Below are 18,885 nucleotides of genomic sequence, written 5' to 3' on the forward strand. Positions count from 1 at the left end.
GGATTTCACCTAGCATTTCATTTTCCACCGTGAATACCGTGGAGAAGAAGGTGTTTAATATGTTAGCTTTTTCCTCGTCATCTACAACCAGGTCCTGCAGCCTCTGTTTGGGTAGCGGGAGCAGAGGGAAAGGCACTAGCGTTAGGCTACGTTCACATTTGCGTTGTTGGGCGTTGCGTCGGCGACGCAAGGCACAACGCATTGTTTTGTGACGCATGCGTTTATTTTTGGCTTGATTTGGGCAGCACGGTGGCGCAGTGGTTAGCACAGCAGCCTTGCAGCGCTGGAGTCCTGGGTTCAAACCCCACCAAGGACAACATCTGCAAAGAGTTTGTATGTTCTCTCCGTGTTTGCGTGGGTTTCCTCCGGGTACTCCGGTTTCCTCCCACATTCCAAAGACATACTGATAGGGAATTTATATTGTGAGCCCCATCGGGGACAGTGATGATAATGTGTGCAAAACTGTAAAGCGCTGCGGAATATGTTAGCGCTATATAAAAATAAAGATTATTATTATTATTATTTTGGACGCAAACAAAATGCAACTTGCTGCGTCCTCTGCGCCCTGACGCTTGTGCCAAAAATGACGCATGCGTCACAAAACGCAAGACAACGCATGTCCATGCGCCCCCATGTTAAATATAGGGACGCATGCGTCGCTGAACCTGCGCCCGACGCAACGCAAATGTGAACGTAGCCTTAATACAGATGCTGGGGCTGGCCGGCATTCTATGCTATTAATGAGGAGGGGAGCACGGGGCCCATCTCTCAGGGCTCACAGCGTGCAATCTCCCTCGCGTACCTCTGGGAGTTCCACACACTGTCCAGCAAGGTCCTCCTGAGACGGATGTCCTCACTCCGTGTCCTCCACCACTGAAGTGCGCGGCAAAGAAGATGGCCGCCGCCTCCTGCAGACGCTGTCCTCCACACAGGCTTCCCCGAATCCCGTCCGACTTCGCACCTCCTCAGAAGCCGGAAATCTCCAGGTGCCCAGGGTAACAGCAATGCCCGGGTAGGTCCTCTTGGGTGATATGGCAGCAGGATTTAGGTCAGGATTATGGGAGCTCTGCCCAGACGCGTCCTCTCTACTCCACTACATCACCACGCCCCCCCCCCCCAAATTAAGGAGTTTAACCCTTCTACATAAACAACATGGCAGTAAGGAGTTTTGAAACATCAGTGTATCACTTTTTTTGCAATGCATCATGGCATTATGTTTGCTTTAAATTGCGCAATTTTAAGGAGTATTCACTTCTTTAAGATTTATGGTATAAGCACAGGATATGACTTCCATGTGTAGTACATGTGGGTACCTCCAAGGGGACCTGCATCCATCTTGAGAACCGAGCCTTGACACCAGCTGTAGTCAGTGGAGTAGGGTCAGAATTAGAAAAATAAATCAATACTCTGTTCTTAAACTAAAAGCAGGTCCCATTGGTCAAATCACATCTACTATACCTTAAAGGCATATCCTGTGGATATGCAAGGACTTTGACAAACTTTTTATTTTGGATTTTTTTTCATATTGTACATTTTATACTATAATTTTTTCCATTGGAACCTGCACATTTTTTTTTATCTACAGGATTCATGCACATGGCCATATTAAAATGGTGCATTAACCTTATTAATAGATTATTAATAGATCTATTAATATTAATAGATATTGCATTTACATAAAAAATACCACAATCAGAGTATGCTTCATCAGACTTGGATAGTAGTCATACAGGTTCCTCATCAATGTGGAAAAAAAAAAGCAAAAAAATCCCCAAACACCTAGTGAGCACAAAATTTTAGAATACTTACACAAGCTATTTTCAGAAGGTGCCAGATCTCTCGCTGCCTTTTGGCCTGCATCTGCATCAGCGAATTGTCAGCTTCTTTTATATTATTCACAGTCATCTCAATTTGAGGTAGTAAATCAATAATTTTCTGTTTACAGCCAAGAAGCCGGCTAGAGAAACAACAAATAACATATGGATCAGACTACAATTAAAAAGGTTTGCATTCTCTTTGGAAAACCAATTTCTTATTGGGTTCAGTGGCACCTTTGGTACAGGAGTCTAAACCTAAGCCCCAAAAAGTGTGTGCTCTTATCAGGTTATATCACTACTGTAAGCACTGAGCTAAACCAGCATGTACTCAGGCAGAAGGATGAGCGGGGACAGAAGTGACCGCTTTCTGAAGGGATAAAAAAAAAAATCAACAAAAAAAACCAAAACAATCCAGACCTGGTTAAAGATAACTACCGAAACATGTGTGGGAAACATTTCTGCTAATTAATTCAATGTGAAAAGAAATTAATAGTGAGTGAGAAAAAAAAATAAGAAAAAAAAACAGTATGTAACTGGAGGACAGAAGCGACTTGGTATGTCCTAAAGAAAGGGTGGGGAACCTCAGGCCCGTGGGCCATTTATGGCTTGGGCTGGCAGCTGTGTTTTCATGGCCACCAGCATTTTAATATCTTCCTGCTCTGTAAGCATGCACACACAGCTTTCACTACTGAATGCTGAGTGCGTGCCATGAAAGATTACGTCATGACACCAGTGCCCGCATCAAGACTTACTTTGCGCGCACAATTCGTACGGTTACATTACACACTTAAGAATCAGCAATCTGTAGGTCTTAAATATTAATAAAAAAGTGAGATAAAAAGTTCTGCAACCCTCTAGTTAAAGGGAAACTTTCACCTCTTACCTGTATGCCTCATAGTTGAGGTGTAGATCTTGAGAAATTCATTTATAATGTTATATGCAAATGATTTCTTCCAGGCTCCGGGGCGGGCGGTGCCTGGAAGCAAGCACTGCCTCCTGTCTTCATTATAATGGCACCCACCTCCCATCGGCATCACACTGACCTGTCTGGCACTGTAATCACATGCATGCGCTATGCACGCTTGCAGACAGGCCAACCCTGTCCGCTCTCCCATAGGCAGTGTCTGCATTGAACTTTTGCGCAGGCATGGGGAGTCATTACGCAGTAGCAAAGACTCGCCGGCATGTGTGAAAAAACCCCATAAAATCGCATTTTCCTGCAGAAAAGCAAGAATGTCTACCACATACACACACCGACCTACACAAAGAATTTTTGCAGGGCTTGAAGGAGGGTCATAGCCCGGTAGAATTCAAACCTTTTGCTTAGTGTTAGGCTCCATACCCAATGTGCCTGTGTCCCCCAAGGACAGAAAATAAAATACCGTAATACATTGTATACATTTACTAAGTGCTGGAGGCTTTTTCAAGATGAAACCGTGTAGTGGTCATATAAAACTACTGCTAGTAAATAGATTTTATAGAAGTCTCATATTTTCCTTTTATGATTCAACTTTATAGCATAATTGTACAGCAATTTCATCACTTCTGAATCCATCCAGCTCCTCTTGAGGTAGGAAATCTACAGTATATTACATCATTCTAACACTCACAATGGCACTTTATCTTTTGCCACCTCATCTAAGTACCTTAAATGTCCAAAAAGCTCCTTTAGAACCTTATCCTGGCCTTGCACAGTGAGTACAATTGTTTTAACCATCTCTGTACTATCACTGTAGGCATTATCTGCAAGAAAAAAAAAAAAAGATTAATATTCGTGCTAACTCTTAATCTGATGTGTAGACATCACACAGAGAGGTAGTGTACCTGGAGCCCGTGGCTTTAATTGCTTGTATAATTCGATAGCCTTCTGTTCCCTGAATAAAGCGAAAGGAAAGATTACATTTGTGATAAAGTTCTCCTACCTTAGGAAATTCTATTTAAAATTTTTTTTTACAAAAACCTGGTGGCTGGACAACACTAATTTTTTATAATTTGTTCCACATAAATTCAGCAAAATGGCAGCCACTCGTGGCAGTAATCTTGCGGAACAGTAGAAGGCTAACTGTAGGTTAAAAAAAAAAAAAAAAAAAGGAAAAAAAAGCCAAAAACCCAGAAACTATAACAGCTGCCCCAACTGTCCCCTGCCCGCTGTCCAGTTCTCCCCTGCTCTGGTTTTCACTGTAGGCCGGAGATTACAGCACCTGCTCTGAAAACTACTCATGCTCACAAGTCCAGCCTATAGTAGGCACCAGACCATGACTTCTGGCCTGCTTGCGGCAGTAAGAACCAGCCTAGAGTGAACATCACTCTGGGGAACGACATGATGTAGGCGCAGCAGACATGAGGCGAGTATAAGTATTATATTAATTTTACATTAATTATGCTCTAGAGCAGGGGTCCTCAAACTACGGCCCGCGGGCCACATGCGGTCCGCTGAGGACATGCCACGAGAGGTGGCGAGTTCTCCTTCCATAGAAGTTTTCAAACAGAGGCTGGACAGACATCTGTCTGGGATGATTTAGTGAATCCTGCTTTGAGCAGGGGGTTGGACCAGATGACCCAGGAGGTCCCTTCCAACTCTACCATTCTATGATTCTATGACATTTATCCCGCTGGCCCCTGGGCCCGACCAACATTGAACTTCACTACAGTTCAATGCCAGTGGGTCCTGTAATCGTGGGCAAAACGACGAGGCGGCGAGGAAAGGCGATGCGCGGCCCTCCGTATGCAGCACAGACCACGTGATTGTCATTACGCCTCCTGCGTGGCCTGATGACGTCACTACACCTTTGAAGGAAGAAGACGGAGTCGAGTGGGCACCTCTTCAGAGCAGCGGGTGACATAGGTGGGTACTGGTATTTTTTAATTTTTTTTTTTTTAAACACCGGGTCCGGTCGATCATGCCAATTGGGGACCTATGATGCCTATTGGGGACCTATGATGCCTATTGGGGGGGACCTATGCTGCCTGTTGGTGACATTTACTTGCCTATTGGGGACATTTACCGGCCTATTGGACACTATGTTGCCTATTGGGGACATTTACCTGCCTATTGGGGACCTATGCTGCCTATTGGGGACATTTACTGGCCTATTGGGGACTAGGTTACCTATTGGGGACATTTACCCGCCTATTGGAGACCTATGCTGCCTATTTGGGACCTATGCTGCCTATTGGGGACCTATGCTGCCTACTGGGGACATTTACTTGCCTATTGGGGACATTTACCTGCCTATTGGAGACATTTACCTGCCTATTTGTAACAACTCTGCTGGCATCACAGCATGGCCTCACATCTCTCACACAATCTTACCCACTGCTCCAGGCCATGATGTGCTTTCTCTTTAATGCCAGCTCCATGTTCTGTGTCTCTGCTCTCTGCATGCCTCATGGCTATGTGTATAGGGGGCCGGCGCCTGAACTCTCTGGTTCTTATAGGAATCAGGTGCATCTGTCTAATCAGTTTCTGACCAATTACCAAGAGGCCTCCTGTATATAGTGCAGCTCCACCGTGGTCTGGGCCTGTGCAATGTGTTAGCTCAGTTAGTGTTTAGCTGCTGAGTTTGCCTGGCCTTGCTCTGAGTTACTCCCTCTCTGGAGGCTTTTCTCTGTGCTATTGCCTTGATCTTGTAGTCTGCCCTCCAGGAGGCAGAATATCCTGGTCCCTGTGTCTTTGTCCCTGTGTCTTGTTCTATTGCCTTGTCTGTACTTTGTCTTTTCTCGCTCTCCTTGTCTGTGGCTTCCTTCCCTGCTTTCTTTCCTTGTGTTTTCTGTCTGCTTACACTCCGCACTCTTGTGGTTCTGCACTCAGACCTTGCTTCGCACTCTCTGGCTTTGCTCTGTGGCTCCGCTCTTTGCGGTTCTATCTGGCTCCGTTCTTTGCGGTACTATCTGGCTCCGCCTCCTGTGTTTCTGCACTTGGCTCCGTCTCTGCTCTTGGCTCTGCCTCCAGCGTCTCCGTTCTTGGCTCCGCCTCCAGCGTCTCCGCTCTTGGCTCCGCCTCCAGCGTCTCCGCTCTTGGCTCCGCCTCCAGCATCTCCGCTCTTGGCTCCGCCTCTAGCATCTCCGCTCTTGGCTCCGCCTCCAGCATCTCCGCTCTTGGCTCCGCCTCTTGCGGCTCCGCCCTTGGCTCTGCCTTCTCCTTCTCTTCTCTTAGTTCCTCCTTCTACTTGTTACTTGGTCCTCCTGTCTGAACAGGTTCCAACCTGTTTCTCATACCTGCCTGCAGACCGGTCCTTCCTATGTTCCAGCCGTACCCGCCTGCCTACCAGAGAGCCAGCCGTGTCCGCCTGCCCGCCAGTGTCTCTGTTGTACCCGTCTGCCTGCCTGTGTCCCAGTCGTGCCCACCTGTCAGCCAGAGTGCCAGCCGTGCCCGCTCCGTTCCTTAGTGGGATCAGCAGCCACAGCCAGACATCACCCTGGAGTGGCACCTGGTAGCTTCCTATTGCACAAGTCTGAACTCACCATCAGAGGCTCCAGCGAACACCTAGGAAACTACTTAGTTACGCCCCTTCCAGGGAAGTTTGGTCTGTGGTCCAGTAGGGCCACACCCCTGTATGCCCGCGCCAACCAGTCTGGGCGCGTGCGTGACACTATTGGAGACCTATGCTGCCTATTGGGGACCTATACTGCCTATTGGGGACATTTACCTTCCTATTGAGGACTATGCTGCCTATTGGGGACCTATGCTGCCTATTGGGGACATTTACCTGCCTATTGGGGACTATGGTGCCTATTGGGGACTATGGTGCCTATTGGGGACTATGGTGCCTATTGGAGACCTATGCTGCCTATTGGGGACTATGCTGCCTACTGGGGACCTATGCTGCCTATTGGGGACCTATGCTGCCTATTTGGGACCTATGCTGCCTATTGGGGACATTTACCTGCCTATTGTGGACCTATGCTGCCTATTTGGGACCTATGCTGCCTATTGGGGACATTTACCTGCCTATTGTGGACCTATGCTGCCTATTGGGAACCTATGCTGCCTACTGGGGACATTTACTTGCCTATTGGGGACATTTACCTGCCTATTGGGGACCTATACTGCCTATTGGGGACATTTACCTGCCTATTGGGGACTATGCTGCCTATTGGGGACATTTACCTTCCTATTGAGGACTATGCTGCCTATTGGGGACCTATGCTGCCTATTGGGGACATTTACCTGCCTATTGGGGACTATGGTGCCTATTGGGGACTATGGTGCCTATTGGAGACCTATGCTGCCTATTGGGGACTATGGTGCCTATTGGAGACTATGTGTTGTGAATTCTGTGGCAGAGCTCCCTCCTGTGGTCACAAGTGGTACTTCGGCTGGTTCTCTCTGTGAGCTTCTGTTGGTGGAGGGAAGTGGTACTGCGGCTTCTGAGTTTCCTCCCTCAGGTGATCTGGTGAGGTCGTTAGGTGCTTCTCTACTTAACTCCACCTAATGCTTTGATCCTGGCTTCCTGTCAATGTTCCAGTGTTGGACTTGCTTTTCCCTGGATCATTCCTGTGGCCTGCTGCTCTGCATAGCTAAGTTCTTCTTTGCTATTTGTTTGCTATTTTTTCTGTCCAGCTTGTCTATTTTGTTGCTGGAAGCTCTGGGACGCAAAAGGGTGTACCTCCGTGCCGTTAGTTCGGTACGGAGGGTCTTTTTGCCCCCTTTGCATGGTTTTCTTTAGGGTTTTTTGTAGACCGCAAAGTTACCTTTTCTATCCTCGATCTGTTAAGAAAGTCGGGCCTCACTTTGCTGTATCCATTTCATCTCTACGTTTGTCTTTTCATCTTAACTCACAGTCATTATATGTGGGGGGCTGCCTTTTCCTTTGGGGTATTTCTCTGAGGCAAGGTAGGCTTATTTTCTGTCTTCAGGCTAGTTAGTTTCTCAGGCTGTGCCGAGTTGCATAGGCAGAGTTAGGCGCAATCCACGGCTGCCTCTAGTGTTGTTTGGAGAGGATTAGGGATTGCGGTCTGCAGAGTTCCCACGTCTCAGAGCTCGTTCTATGATTTTGGGTTGTTGTCGGATCACTGTGTGTGCTCTGACCGCTATGTCCATTGTGGTACTGAATTGCCTTTCATAACAACTATGTTGCCTATTGGGGACATTTACCTGCTATTAGGGACATTTGCCTGCCTATTGGGGACTATGGTGCCTATTGGGGACTGTGGTGCCTATTGGGGACTATGGTGCCTATTGGGGACCTATGCTGCCTATTGGGGACATTTACCTGCTATTGGGGACATTTGCCTGCCTATTGGGGACTATGGTGCCTATTTGGGACTATGGTGCCTATTTGGGACATTTACCTGCCTATTTCAGTTTGCATGTCTCTGTGTGGGCAATTTTATTGCTGGTACATTGATTTTGTAGCACCTGTCGCTGGTCGCGGCTGGCCGGGCACGACCAATCACCGAAGCGGTGTTTAAATCCCGCGTCAATTGGGGACATTTACCTGCCTATTGGGGACATTTACCTGCCTATTGGAGACCTATGCTGCCTATTGGGGACATTTACCTGCCTATTGGGGACTATGCTGCCTATTGGGGACTATGTTGCCTATTGGGGACTATGCTGCCTATTGGGGACTATGATGCCTATTGGGGACTATGCTGCCTACTGGGGACTATGCTGCTTATTGGGGACTATGATGCCTATTGGGGACATTACCTGCCTATTGAGGACTATGCTGCCTATTGGAGACTATGGTGCCTATTGGGGACATTTACCTGCCTATTGGGGACATTTACCTGCCTATTGGGGGACATTTGCCTGCCTATTGGGGACTATGGTGCCAAATGGGGACTATGGTGCCTATTGGGGACTATGGTGCCTATTGGGGACTATGGTGCCTATTGGAGACCTATGCTGCCTATTGGGGACTATGGTGCCTATTGGAGACTATGTGTTGTGAATTCTGTGGCAGAGCTCCCTCCTGTGGTCACAAGTGGTACTTCGGCTGGTTCTCTCTGTGAGCTTCTGTTGGTGGAGGGAAGTGGTACTGCGGCTTCTGAGTTTCCTCCCTCAGGTGATCTGGTGAGGTCGTTAGGTGCTTCTCTACTTAACTCCACCTAATGCTTTGATCCTGGCTTCCTGTCAATGTTCCAGTGTTGGACTTGCTTTTTATGTTGCCTATTGGGGACCTATGCTGCCTATTGGGGACATTTACCTGCTATTGGGGACATTTGCCTGCCTATTGGGGACTATGGTGCCTATTGGGGACTATGGTGCCTATTGGGGACTATGGTGCCTATTAGGGACTATGTTGCCTATTGGGGACCTATGCTGCCTATTGGGGACATTTACCTGCTATTGGGGACATTTGCCTGCCTATTGGGGACATTTGCCTGCCTATTGGGGACTATGGTGCCTATTGGGGACTATGGTGCCTATTGGGGACTATGATGCCTATTGGGGACATTACCTGCCTATTGAGGACTATGCTGCCTATTGGAGACTATGCTGCCTATTGGAGACCTATGCTGCCTATTGGGGACATTTACCTGCCTATTGGGGGACATTTGCCTGCCTATTGGGGACTATGGTGCCTATTGGGGACTATGGTGCCTATTGGAGACCTATGCTGCCTATTGGGGACTATGGTGCCTATTGGAGACTATGTTGCCTATTGGGGACCTATGCTGCCTATTGGGGACATTTACCTGCTATTGGGAACATTTGCCTGCCTATTGGGGACATTTGCCTGCCTATTGGGGACTATGGTGCCTATTGGGGACTATGGTGCCTATTGGGGACTATGTTGCCTATTGGGGACCTATGCTGCCTATTGGGGACATTTACCTGCTATTGGGGACATTTGCCTGCCTATTGGGGACATTTGCCTGCCTATTGTGGACTATGGTGCCTATTTGGGACTATGGTGCCTATTTGGGACATTTACCTGCCTATTTCAGTTTGCATGTCTCTGTGTGGGCAATTTTATTGCTGGTACATTGATTTTGTAGCACCTGTCGTGGCTGGCCGGGCACGACCAATCACCGAAGCGGTGTTTAAATCCCGCGTCAATTGGGGACATTTACCTGCCTATTGGGGACATTTACCTGCCTATTGGAGACCTATGCTGCCTATTGGGGACATTTACCTGCCTATTGGGGACTATGCTGCCTATTGGAGACTATGCTGCCTATTGGGGACCTATGCTGCCTACTGGGGAGATTTACCTGCCTATTGGGGACTATGGTGCCAATTGGGGACTATGGTGCCAATTGGGGACTATGGTGCCAATTGGGGACTATGGTGCCTATTGGGGACATTTACCTGCCTATTGCAGTTTGCATGGCTCTGTGTGGGCAATTTTATTGCTGGTACATTGTTTTTGTAGCACCTGTTGCTGATTGGTCGCGGTTGGCCGGGCACGACTAATCACCGAAGCGGTGTTAAAAATCCCGCGTCAACATCACAATCAGCGAAGCGTGGTTCAAATCTCACGCCAATTCGCGGCCGGACTGCGCCTGTCACTGATTGGTCGCAGGCTGTCGGGGGCGCAGGATATCGGGGTTCGGGGCAACGGATATAGTACTTTTACTTCAAAAATGTGTGTAGTGTGCATAGGAATTTGTTCATAGTTTTGTTAAAACTATATTCCGGCCCTCCAATGGTCTGAGGGACCGTGAACTGGCCCCGTTTAAAAAGCTTGAGGACCTCTGCTCTAGAGTATTGAGAAAACCCAATGCATAAGGGACATTAAATCTGTGAAGCAGAACTTTACACGGAATCTCCCAAGAAAATTCAAATTCTGTCTCCTTCCACACAGTATCCATCCGTTGCTGTGAGTACAGTATAGTTCATACTGTCACGTGTGGCACCGCTGTGTGGGAAAATTCTCACTCAGCAGTGCCATAAAGTGAGAGGCCATTGAACCCTCAGTGATAACACTACAAGAGCCTTGTCTCCTGTCAGTGAATCGTGGGAGGCCTATAAAGCAGTGACATCTCCTGATGTGACAGCTCTATAGGGGAGATAGTCGTGGGACACTCATTATTAATTTGACTGCGTCAGACCAGGGAGTATACTGCTGGTTTATTATTTTTTGGAGGTGATCGATGGCTTCGGGGAATTAGGCGTGGTTGTAAGTATTGTGAAATTAAGAATATTAAAAAACTTTTATCTGTCTGTGTCTTTATTTAGCTAATATAGGATTAGTAATGAATAGGTATCTTATTGACGTCTCTCCATTACTATCTGGGCTTAATATCACCTTACAATCAAATGTGACATTAACCCCTTATTACCCCATATGCCACCGCTACAAGGGAGTGGAAGGAGAGAGGCTAAGTGCCGGAGTTGGCGCATTTTAGAGATGTGCCATTTCTGGGGCGGCTGTGAGCTGGTGTTTGTAGCCACGGGGAGGGCCAATACCCATGGCCCATTCCTAGGCTATTAATATCAGCCTGCAGCCGTCTGCATAGAGCTGATATTAATAGCCTGGGAAGCTCCATGGGTATCCCCCTTCCCAAGCTAGAAACATTGGCCCTAGCTGTCGGCTTTCCCTCTCTGGTGCCAAAAATTGCACGGGAGCCCCGCAATTTTTTTACATTAATGATATTGCGTGCAGATTTTTTGTGTTATCGATCTATTTTGGTATTCTCTATCTATAGATCTATTATCTATCACCTATCTTCACCCGTCTGCCTGTCTCTCCCCGTCTGCCTGTCTCTCCCCGTCTGCCTGTGTCTGTAAACATTCTTCAATGGAGTATGTAAAATAAGAGGTTGAACAAAGAAATGCCATCACAATTCTTTTTTTGTTTTTGTTTAATAATATATCTTTATTTAGCTTACAAAAATGCATAAAAATAGAATTGTTAGCCTTTAGGGTACGTTTCCACGTTCAGGAAACGCTGCGTTTTTCCGCAGCGTCAAAAATGCAGAGTCCAGATGTTACAGCATAGTGGAGGGGATTTCATGAAATCCCGTCTCCACTATGCAGGAAAAAACGCATGCGTTTTTGCCGCGAAAACTCACATGCGGTGCGTTTTTTCAGAACGCAGCATGTTGCTACAATGAGCAAAACACGCAAGAACACCGCAGGTGACCTGCCAGTGACCTCACGTGCAGTTTTGGTCAGGATTTTACCTGCATAAAATCCTGACCAAAGCCTGAAGCAAGCCTGAACGTGGACACATACCCTTAGGGTATTGTGCACACGTTGTAGATTTGCCTGTGGAATTTTCTGCGCAGATTCTGCATCTCTTGGCAGAAAACGCAGTTAAAAATCCACGTGTTTTTGAAGCATTTTTGATGCGGATTTTCATGCAGATTTGTATGCATTTTTGTAAGCTAAATGAAGATTTATTATTTAACAAAAAAAGAATTGTGATGTCATTTCCTTGTCCAACCTCTTCTTTTACATACTCCATTGAAGAATAATGTTTACACACAGATCGACAGATCTATAGATAGATCGACAGATCTATAGATAGATCTACAGATCGATATATCTATAGATATCTAGATCTATAGATCTATCTATAGATCGATAATACGAAGCCCGATGTTTAGTAATAACCATAATAAAATGGTACACAAATAGTTAAATACACACGCACAAAATCTGCGTTAGGCTGGGGTCACACTTGTGAGAAACTCGCACGAGTCTCGCACCTCAGTACCCGACACTGCCGCCGGCACTCAGACCGGATCGTGCAGCTGCATAGAAATACATGCAGCCGCACACTTCGGCTGGTGGCAGTGCCGGGTATAGAATCGTGAGACTCGTGCGAGTTTCTCGCAAGTGTGACCCAGGCCTTAAACGCAATTTAATTGAAAAAAAAAAAATGGTGTGGGCTCCAGAGCAATTTTCTGCGCCAGAGAGGGAAAGCCAGAGACTGGGGGCTGATGTTTATAGCCTGGGAAGGGGGTAATACCCATGGAGCTTCCCAGGCTATTAATATCAGCTCACAGCTGTATATTTAGCCTTTACTGGTTATTAAAATAGGGGGACCCCCCTCCCCCCCAAAAAAAATAAATAAATGATGTGGGGTCCCCCTATAATTAATAGCCAGAAAAGGCTATGCAGACAGCATGCTGATATTAATAGCCTAGGAAGGGGCCATGGATATTGACCGTCCCCCTGGCTACAAACACCAGTTCACAGCCACCCCAGAAATGGCACATCTCTAAGATGCGCCAATTCCGGCACTTAGCCTCTGTCTTCCCACTCCCCTGTAGCGGTGGCATATGGGGTAATAAGGGGTTAATGTCACATTTGATTGTAAGGTGATATTAAGCCCAGATAGTAATGGAGAGGCGTCAATAAGATATCTAAACATTACTAATCCTATAGTTGTTAAGGGGATAAATAAACACACAACCAGAATAAAGTATTTTAATGAAATAAAACACCACACAGGTCTTCATCTGTATTGTACAGCTAATCCATGTGACGCCCTGGATCTCCTGTAATAAAAATAAAATAATAAAACAACACAAATACTTCCTGTTCCAACGTAATCCATATAATGACGAGTGTCCCACGATGATCTCCCCTATAGAGCTGTCACATCAGGAGATGTGACCGCTCTACAGGGCCTCCAGTGACACACTGACAGGAGGTAATGGCTCCTGCAGTGTTATCACTGAGGGTTCACTGGAGTTCATGCTCTCACTTTACAGTCAGCACTGCTGAATTTTCCCACACAGCATTGCCGATGACAGCATGCATGCCAATGAACTCTGACTGCGGAGTGATCCACTGCACAAGGATACCTGCCATTCATTGTATTACAGGAGGCCCCTGGAGAGCGGTCACATCTGCCGATGTGACAGCTCTACACGGGAGATCGTCGTGGGACACTCATTATTAAATGGATTACGTCAGAACAGGGAGTTTATTTATTTTTTTACAGGTGATCGAGAGAGTCGAGGATTAGCTGTATGGTGAGAATGTACTGTATATGTGGATTTTTTTACCCTTGAACACAGTAGCCGGATGATGGGACTACTGTCCCATCACCAGCTAGCTGTTACTGTAGCAAGCATAGCCGGATGGGACTAGTAGTCCCATTGGACGAGGCCTGCCTACATACAGACCCGCACACACACAGCCCCGCAGACCCCTGCACAGACACACACACCAGCACATATTCACCGCTCGCACACAGTCTCCGCCCACACACACTTCCTCCTCCCGATCTGCAGCGTTTCTCGCAAGAAACTCCGCAGCAAATCCACAGATCTTTTTAAACCAGCGGTTTTGCTGCGGATTTGCCTCACTCAATGGGTGCAGAAATGCTGCAGATCCGCAAAAAGAATTGACATGCTGCGGAAAATAAAACGCTGCGAAAAATAAAACGCTGCAAATCAGTGAGGATTTTTCGGCAGCATGTGCACACCAATTCTCAATTTCCCATTGACTAACATTGGTGGTGCACTACACTACAGCAAAAACGCTGCGGAAACGCATCAAAATCCGCAACGTGTGCACATAGTCTTACTTTTTAGGGTACCTTGGCATTTTTATAATTATAAAATTCTTGCCATTTTACAATGACTCAAGTCAGATCAAGTCCACATTCCAAAGAAAACCCCAAAACATGCAAATACTGAATCTTACAAATGCTCCATAACATCCCCTTGTCTGCGAGCATATGGACTCCTCTGCAGTTCAACAATCTCTGTGTGAAGGCCCATTATTTGGTCATCCAGGAAGGAAATTTCTCCAGCCTGTGTATACATAAAACATCAGATGAAAAAAGTGCATAGTAATAACACAAAACTTTACTTGTCTAATGATGACCTTAGGAACCCCAAACATGCGCAAAATAGTAGTGCAGCTTGGAAACAAGAAAGACTAGGGTGAAATGTTGTGCTATTGGCAAGGGTGGGAGTAAGTCATCAACATAAAAAATCCAGCACAGCGTTATGATACGTGATATCACGGACTCGAATTATACCTTTTATCCAGATTCTTGCTTCTATGGGAACGATTGCATTGTATTAGTAACATTTCCATCAACAAAAATTCATTTTCATTGAATTCAAAAAGTTAAAAAAAAACATCACTCCTGGAAAAAAACTCAACTTCTATGTCAAGTTTCAACTTTGCAGTACTTATGCAGTTTTTCAGTCTAAACAGGTTAACTACCCCCCACCTCCTTACACACAAAATTGCGACTGGATACAAAAATTGTTATGCTTTTTTACTTCTTTCTCTGATTGGAAAATATGTTTTTAAATAAAAAAAAAACAAACTAAAAATCCCAAAACATAATACCTTTGCACAACCAACTGCTCGATCTTCCATTTCTTTCCAGGCTCGCAACATCTTTTCAGATGCTGAAAGTCAACATAAAATTCACCATATTACAAAACGGAGTAATCACGTATAAAAAAAAAAACAAACAAAAAAAACAGTCCATCTTTTATGCCAACATCTGGTACATTTCTAGAGTTGTCCAAAATAACAAGATAAAAGAAACATAAGAACTTATCCACATCTGACGGTACAGAACAGCACAAATCACACGGTACACAATTACTACTTATCTACTCAGGCTTAGGAGCAAACTATTGGTAGCGACAATCTACACTTTGAATTAAAGGAGCTTCATGACATTGGTAGTATACGCTCAAAACGATCTTCCACATCAATAAAAATATATACTTTTAAGGGCTGAGCACAAACTGCTTGAAAAGACTAAAGAGTGGTAGGATTGGTTTGGGCTGAAGTCTCAACTTCATAAATATACAGCTGAACTTATAAGTCTACATACACTTAGGTTGAAGTCATTAAAACTATGGGAACAAAATTTAGCTTTAGCATTTTTTCCAGTAAATGCTCACAAACCAATAATTTCATTCATAATTCACAATATTAGAACGTAACTGGGTCAGAAGTTTACATACACCAAGTTGAACAGCTTAGGAATTTCCAGAAATTATGTTGTGGCTTTAGGAGTCTGCCAGTTGAGGCATGTCAAGCTTATTGGATGTGTACTTGATGCAGGATTGTATCACCTACCTTCAAAGCCTTTTTGCTTGATATTATGGGAAAATCAAAACTAATCGGATAAGACATCCGAAAAAGAAGCGTGCACCTACTTAAGTCTAGTATAACCTTAGGGACAAATTCAAAATCCCTGAAGCTACCGGAGTTATTCAGGCCTGCAGAAGTGGGGGCCGTACCACACCTGAGACAGTATGTGGGTAAGAACACCTGGAGTTTACGCTTTACTTTGAGGGTAATAGGAGGGAGATCTCATTTTATTAAGAACTTTTTATTCTCAGTGTTAATGACAATAAAATTCAGCCACGAGCTGAAAAAAAGTGTGGCTGGTAATACGATTCTCCAAGTGAGATCATGTCATTCTAAATAAGCCACTTCAGGATTACCACTACGAGAACAGAAGTGGGCAACAAAAAAAATATTCAAGCAATGCAAGTTATATCCCAGAGCAAATCCACAGATCTTTTTAAACCACCGGTTTTGCTGTGGATTTGCCTCACTCAATGGGTGCAGAAACGCTGCCATGTAAAGTGCCATGTAAACCTATGGAAAACAAAATCCGCAGTGCACATGCTGCGGAAAAAAATGTGCGGAAACGTAGCATTGTTTACTTAGCAGCATGTCAATTCTTTGCGAGAATTCTGCAGCGGTTTACACCTGCTCCATAATAGGAATCCGCAGGTGTAAAACCGCAGGTGGAATCAGTACAAAATCCGCAAAAAAATCGTGGTAATTCCGCAGTGCGGTTTACCTGCGGATTTACCAAAATCAGTACGGAAAAATCTGCACCGCTTTCCTCAACGTGTGCACGTGGCCTCATCCTCATATGCATGGCCTCCTCATCTCCATCCTGGTATGCATGGCCTCCTCATTCCCATCCTGGTAAGCATGTCTCCCTCATCCCCATCCTGGTAAGCATGTCTCCCTCATCCCCATCCTGGTATGCATGTCCCCCTCAACCCAATTCTGGTATGCATGGCCCCCTCAACCCAATCCTGGTATGCATGGCCCCCTCAACCCAATCCAGGTATGCATGGCCCCCTCAACCCAATCCTGGTATGCATGGCCACCCTCAACCCAATCCAGATATGCATGGCCCCCTCATCCCTATACTGGTATGCATGCCCTTCTCATCCCCATCCTGATATGCATGGCTCCACATCAGAAAAACATCAAAAAACAATCCATCCTACTTACCTTCCCTGTGCTCCCTTGCAACATCCTGTTTTGATGCCAGTAGCCAATTTATGCTTGCAAGCAGCACATGGCAATGACGTCATGCCCTGCTTTTAAGCATAGGACAGCTGCCGGAATACTTACTGCTCTCCATGCAAGGACTATGGGCGTGTGGAGCAGTGAATATTCATTGATCTTTAATAGTGCACACAGTAACCTCAGCTGCTAGCTTGCTTCATCTGCCGGGCAATCACATATGCCTGCTACTAAAGGGAATGAATATTCACTGCTTTCCACGCCCATGGGAGTGGAGAGCAATGAATATTCAGTCCCTTAAAATAGCGGGCACACGTGATTGCCCAACCGCTGCAAAAGTCGGCAGCGGTGACTACTGTGCCTGCTAATAATGATAATCCTTAATCCTTAAGTAGCGGGCACACTTCAGAGCCCAGCAGCTGCAGAAAGACGGCTGCTGCGGCTAACAGCGTGTCCAGTGAATATTCATTTCTGTTTAGCAGCGGGCACAGGCGTTAGCCACAGCAGCCGACTCCTGCCTCCTGTTGCTCCCCCACTGCCCCTCCCCCGCCGTCTTACAGTCTGAAAAATACTGTAAGTGGGACCCTTACTCAAGTATAAGCCGAGGGTGGCTTTTTCAGCACAAAAAATGTGCTGAAAAACTCGGCTTATGTGCAAAAAATTAAATCCCTAGGAAACAGTATCCAAAATATATCACAAATGTATTAATTAGCATTAATAGTGAAGACATACTGATAGGGAATTTAGATTGTTAGCTTCATCGGGGACAGCGATGATAATGTGTGCAAACTGTAAAGTGCTGCAGAATATGTTAGCGCTAAAAATAAAGATTATTTATTATTATAGTACATAAATACTAGAAAAAAAACATTAAAAATACCCCATAAAACCCAAATAAAAAGAGCAGCCAATATGGTTAAAAATAAACATTAAGGCAAGTACAAATCTATCAGTACATCAGAATAATGAGTGTATAGGGAACTATATTAACAGACATGAATTATAGAAATATAGAGTTTATAGAAACATTGAATAATAAAAATGGCCTCTACAGATAGTTCTAAAGTAATGCACAAACAGTAGTCATGAGCAAAAATGCACGGATATCATGTTATCCGAGCAAGCTCGAGTGTTTTTCGAGTGTCTCGGGCGTGCTCGAATAACATGTTTGCAGCTGCATGATTTGCAGATGTTAGACAGCTGCAACACATGCAGGGATAGCCTAACAAACAGGCAATCCCCGAATGTGTTGCGACTGTATCAGCTGTGAATCAATTAGCGTTGGGGACTCTAACATATTATTCGAGCATGCCCTGGGCACTCTGATCACACTCAAGCATGCTCATCACTAATAAACAGTCATATCAGGGGATAAGCTAACAATCTCAAATGAGAAGTGAAAGACCCCTGCAGTAGAACTTACAATAGGTAGATTAAGTGTAGACCAAGCCTATACTCACCATGTGTCATAATAAAGACCACACTGCCTAGTACCTATCCTATCCCAATATGTAGTAAGTGCAATAATGATAATAATAATACTATTAAATACTATCTCGTGTCTCCCCTTTTCCTCATAGTTTGTAAGCTTGCGAGCAGGGCCCTCATTCCTCCTGGTATCTGTTTTGAACTGTGATTTCTGTTATGCTGTAATGTCTATTGTCTGTACAAGTCCCCTCTATAATTTGTAAAGCGCTGCGGAATATGTTGGCGCTATATAAATAAAATTATTACTATTATTATTATCAAATACCTCCAATTAGAAAAGTAGTATAATTCTTCTGATTCGCTATATTGCTTGCCCATGTGCAGGATATTGCAGTATCTTAGCTATCCATGCTTATGACCAATCCTATAGTGTCAGTCGTTAGTGGTCGTAACCATGATACCTACTGCAATGCCCTG

General features: G+C 45.3%; 1 protein-coding gene across 1 annotated transcript in view; it reads right to left on the reverse strand.

The window, feature by feature from the left end:
• The window catches only part of CHUK (component of inhibitor of nuclear factor kappa B kinase complex), a 204,029-nt gene that overhangs the window by 17,946 nt on the left and 167,198 nt on the right, over positions 1–18,885 (reverse strand). The window contains exons 14-18 of the mRNA XM_069753015.1: positions 15,037–15,098; positions 14,377–14,486; positions 3,642–3,691; positions 3,464–3,560; positions 1,810–1,957 (exon numbers count right to left, since the gene is read on the reverse strand). Of these exons, the coding sequence (XP_069609116.1) occupies positions 1,810–1,957; positions 3,464–3,560; positions 3,642–3,691; positions 14,377–14,486; positions 15,037–15,098 (467 nt within the window). The remainder of the gene's footprint in view (positions 1–1,809; positions 1,958–3,463; positions 3,561–3,641; positions 3,692–14,376; positions 14,487–15,036; positions 15,099–18,885) is intronic.

This window comes from Ranitomeya imitator, chromosome 2 (assembly GCF_032444005.1).
Source record: "Ranitomeya imitator isolate aRanImi1 chromosome 2, aRanImi1.pri, whole genome shotgun sequence".
NCBI lineage: Eukaryota > Metazoa > Chordata > Amphibia > Anura > Dendrobatidae > Ranitomeya > Ranitomeya imitator.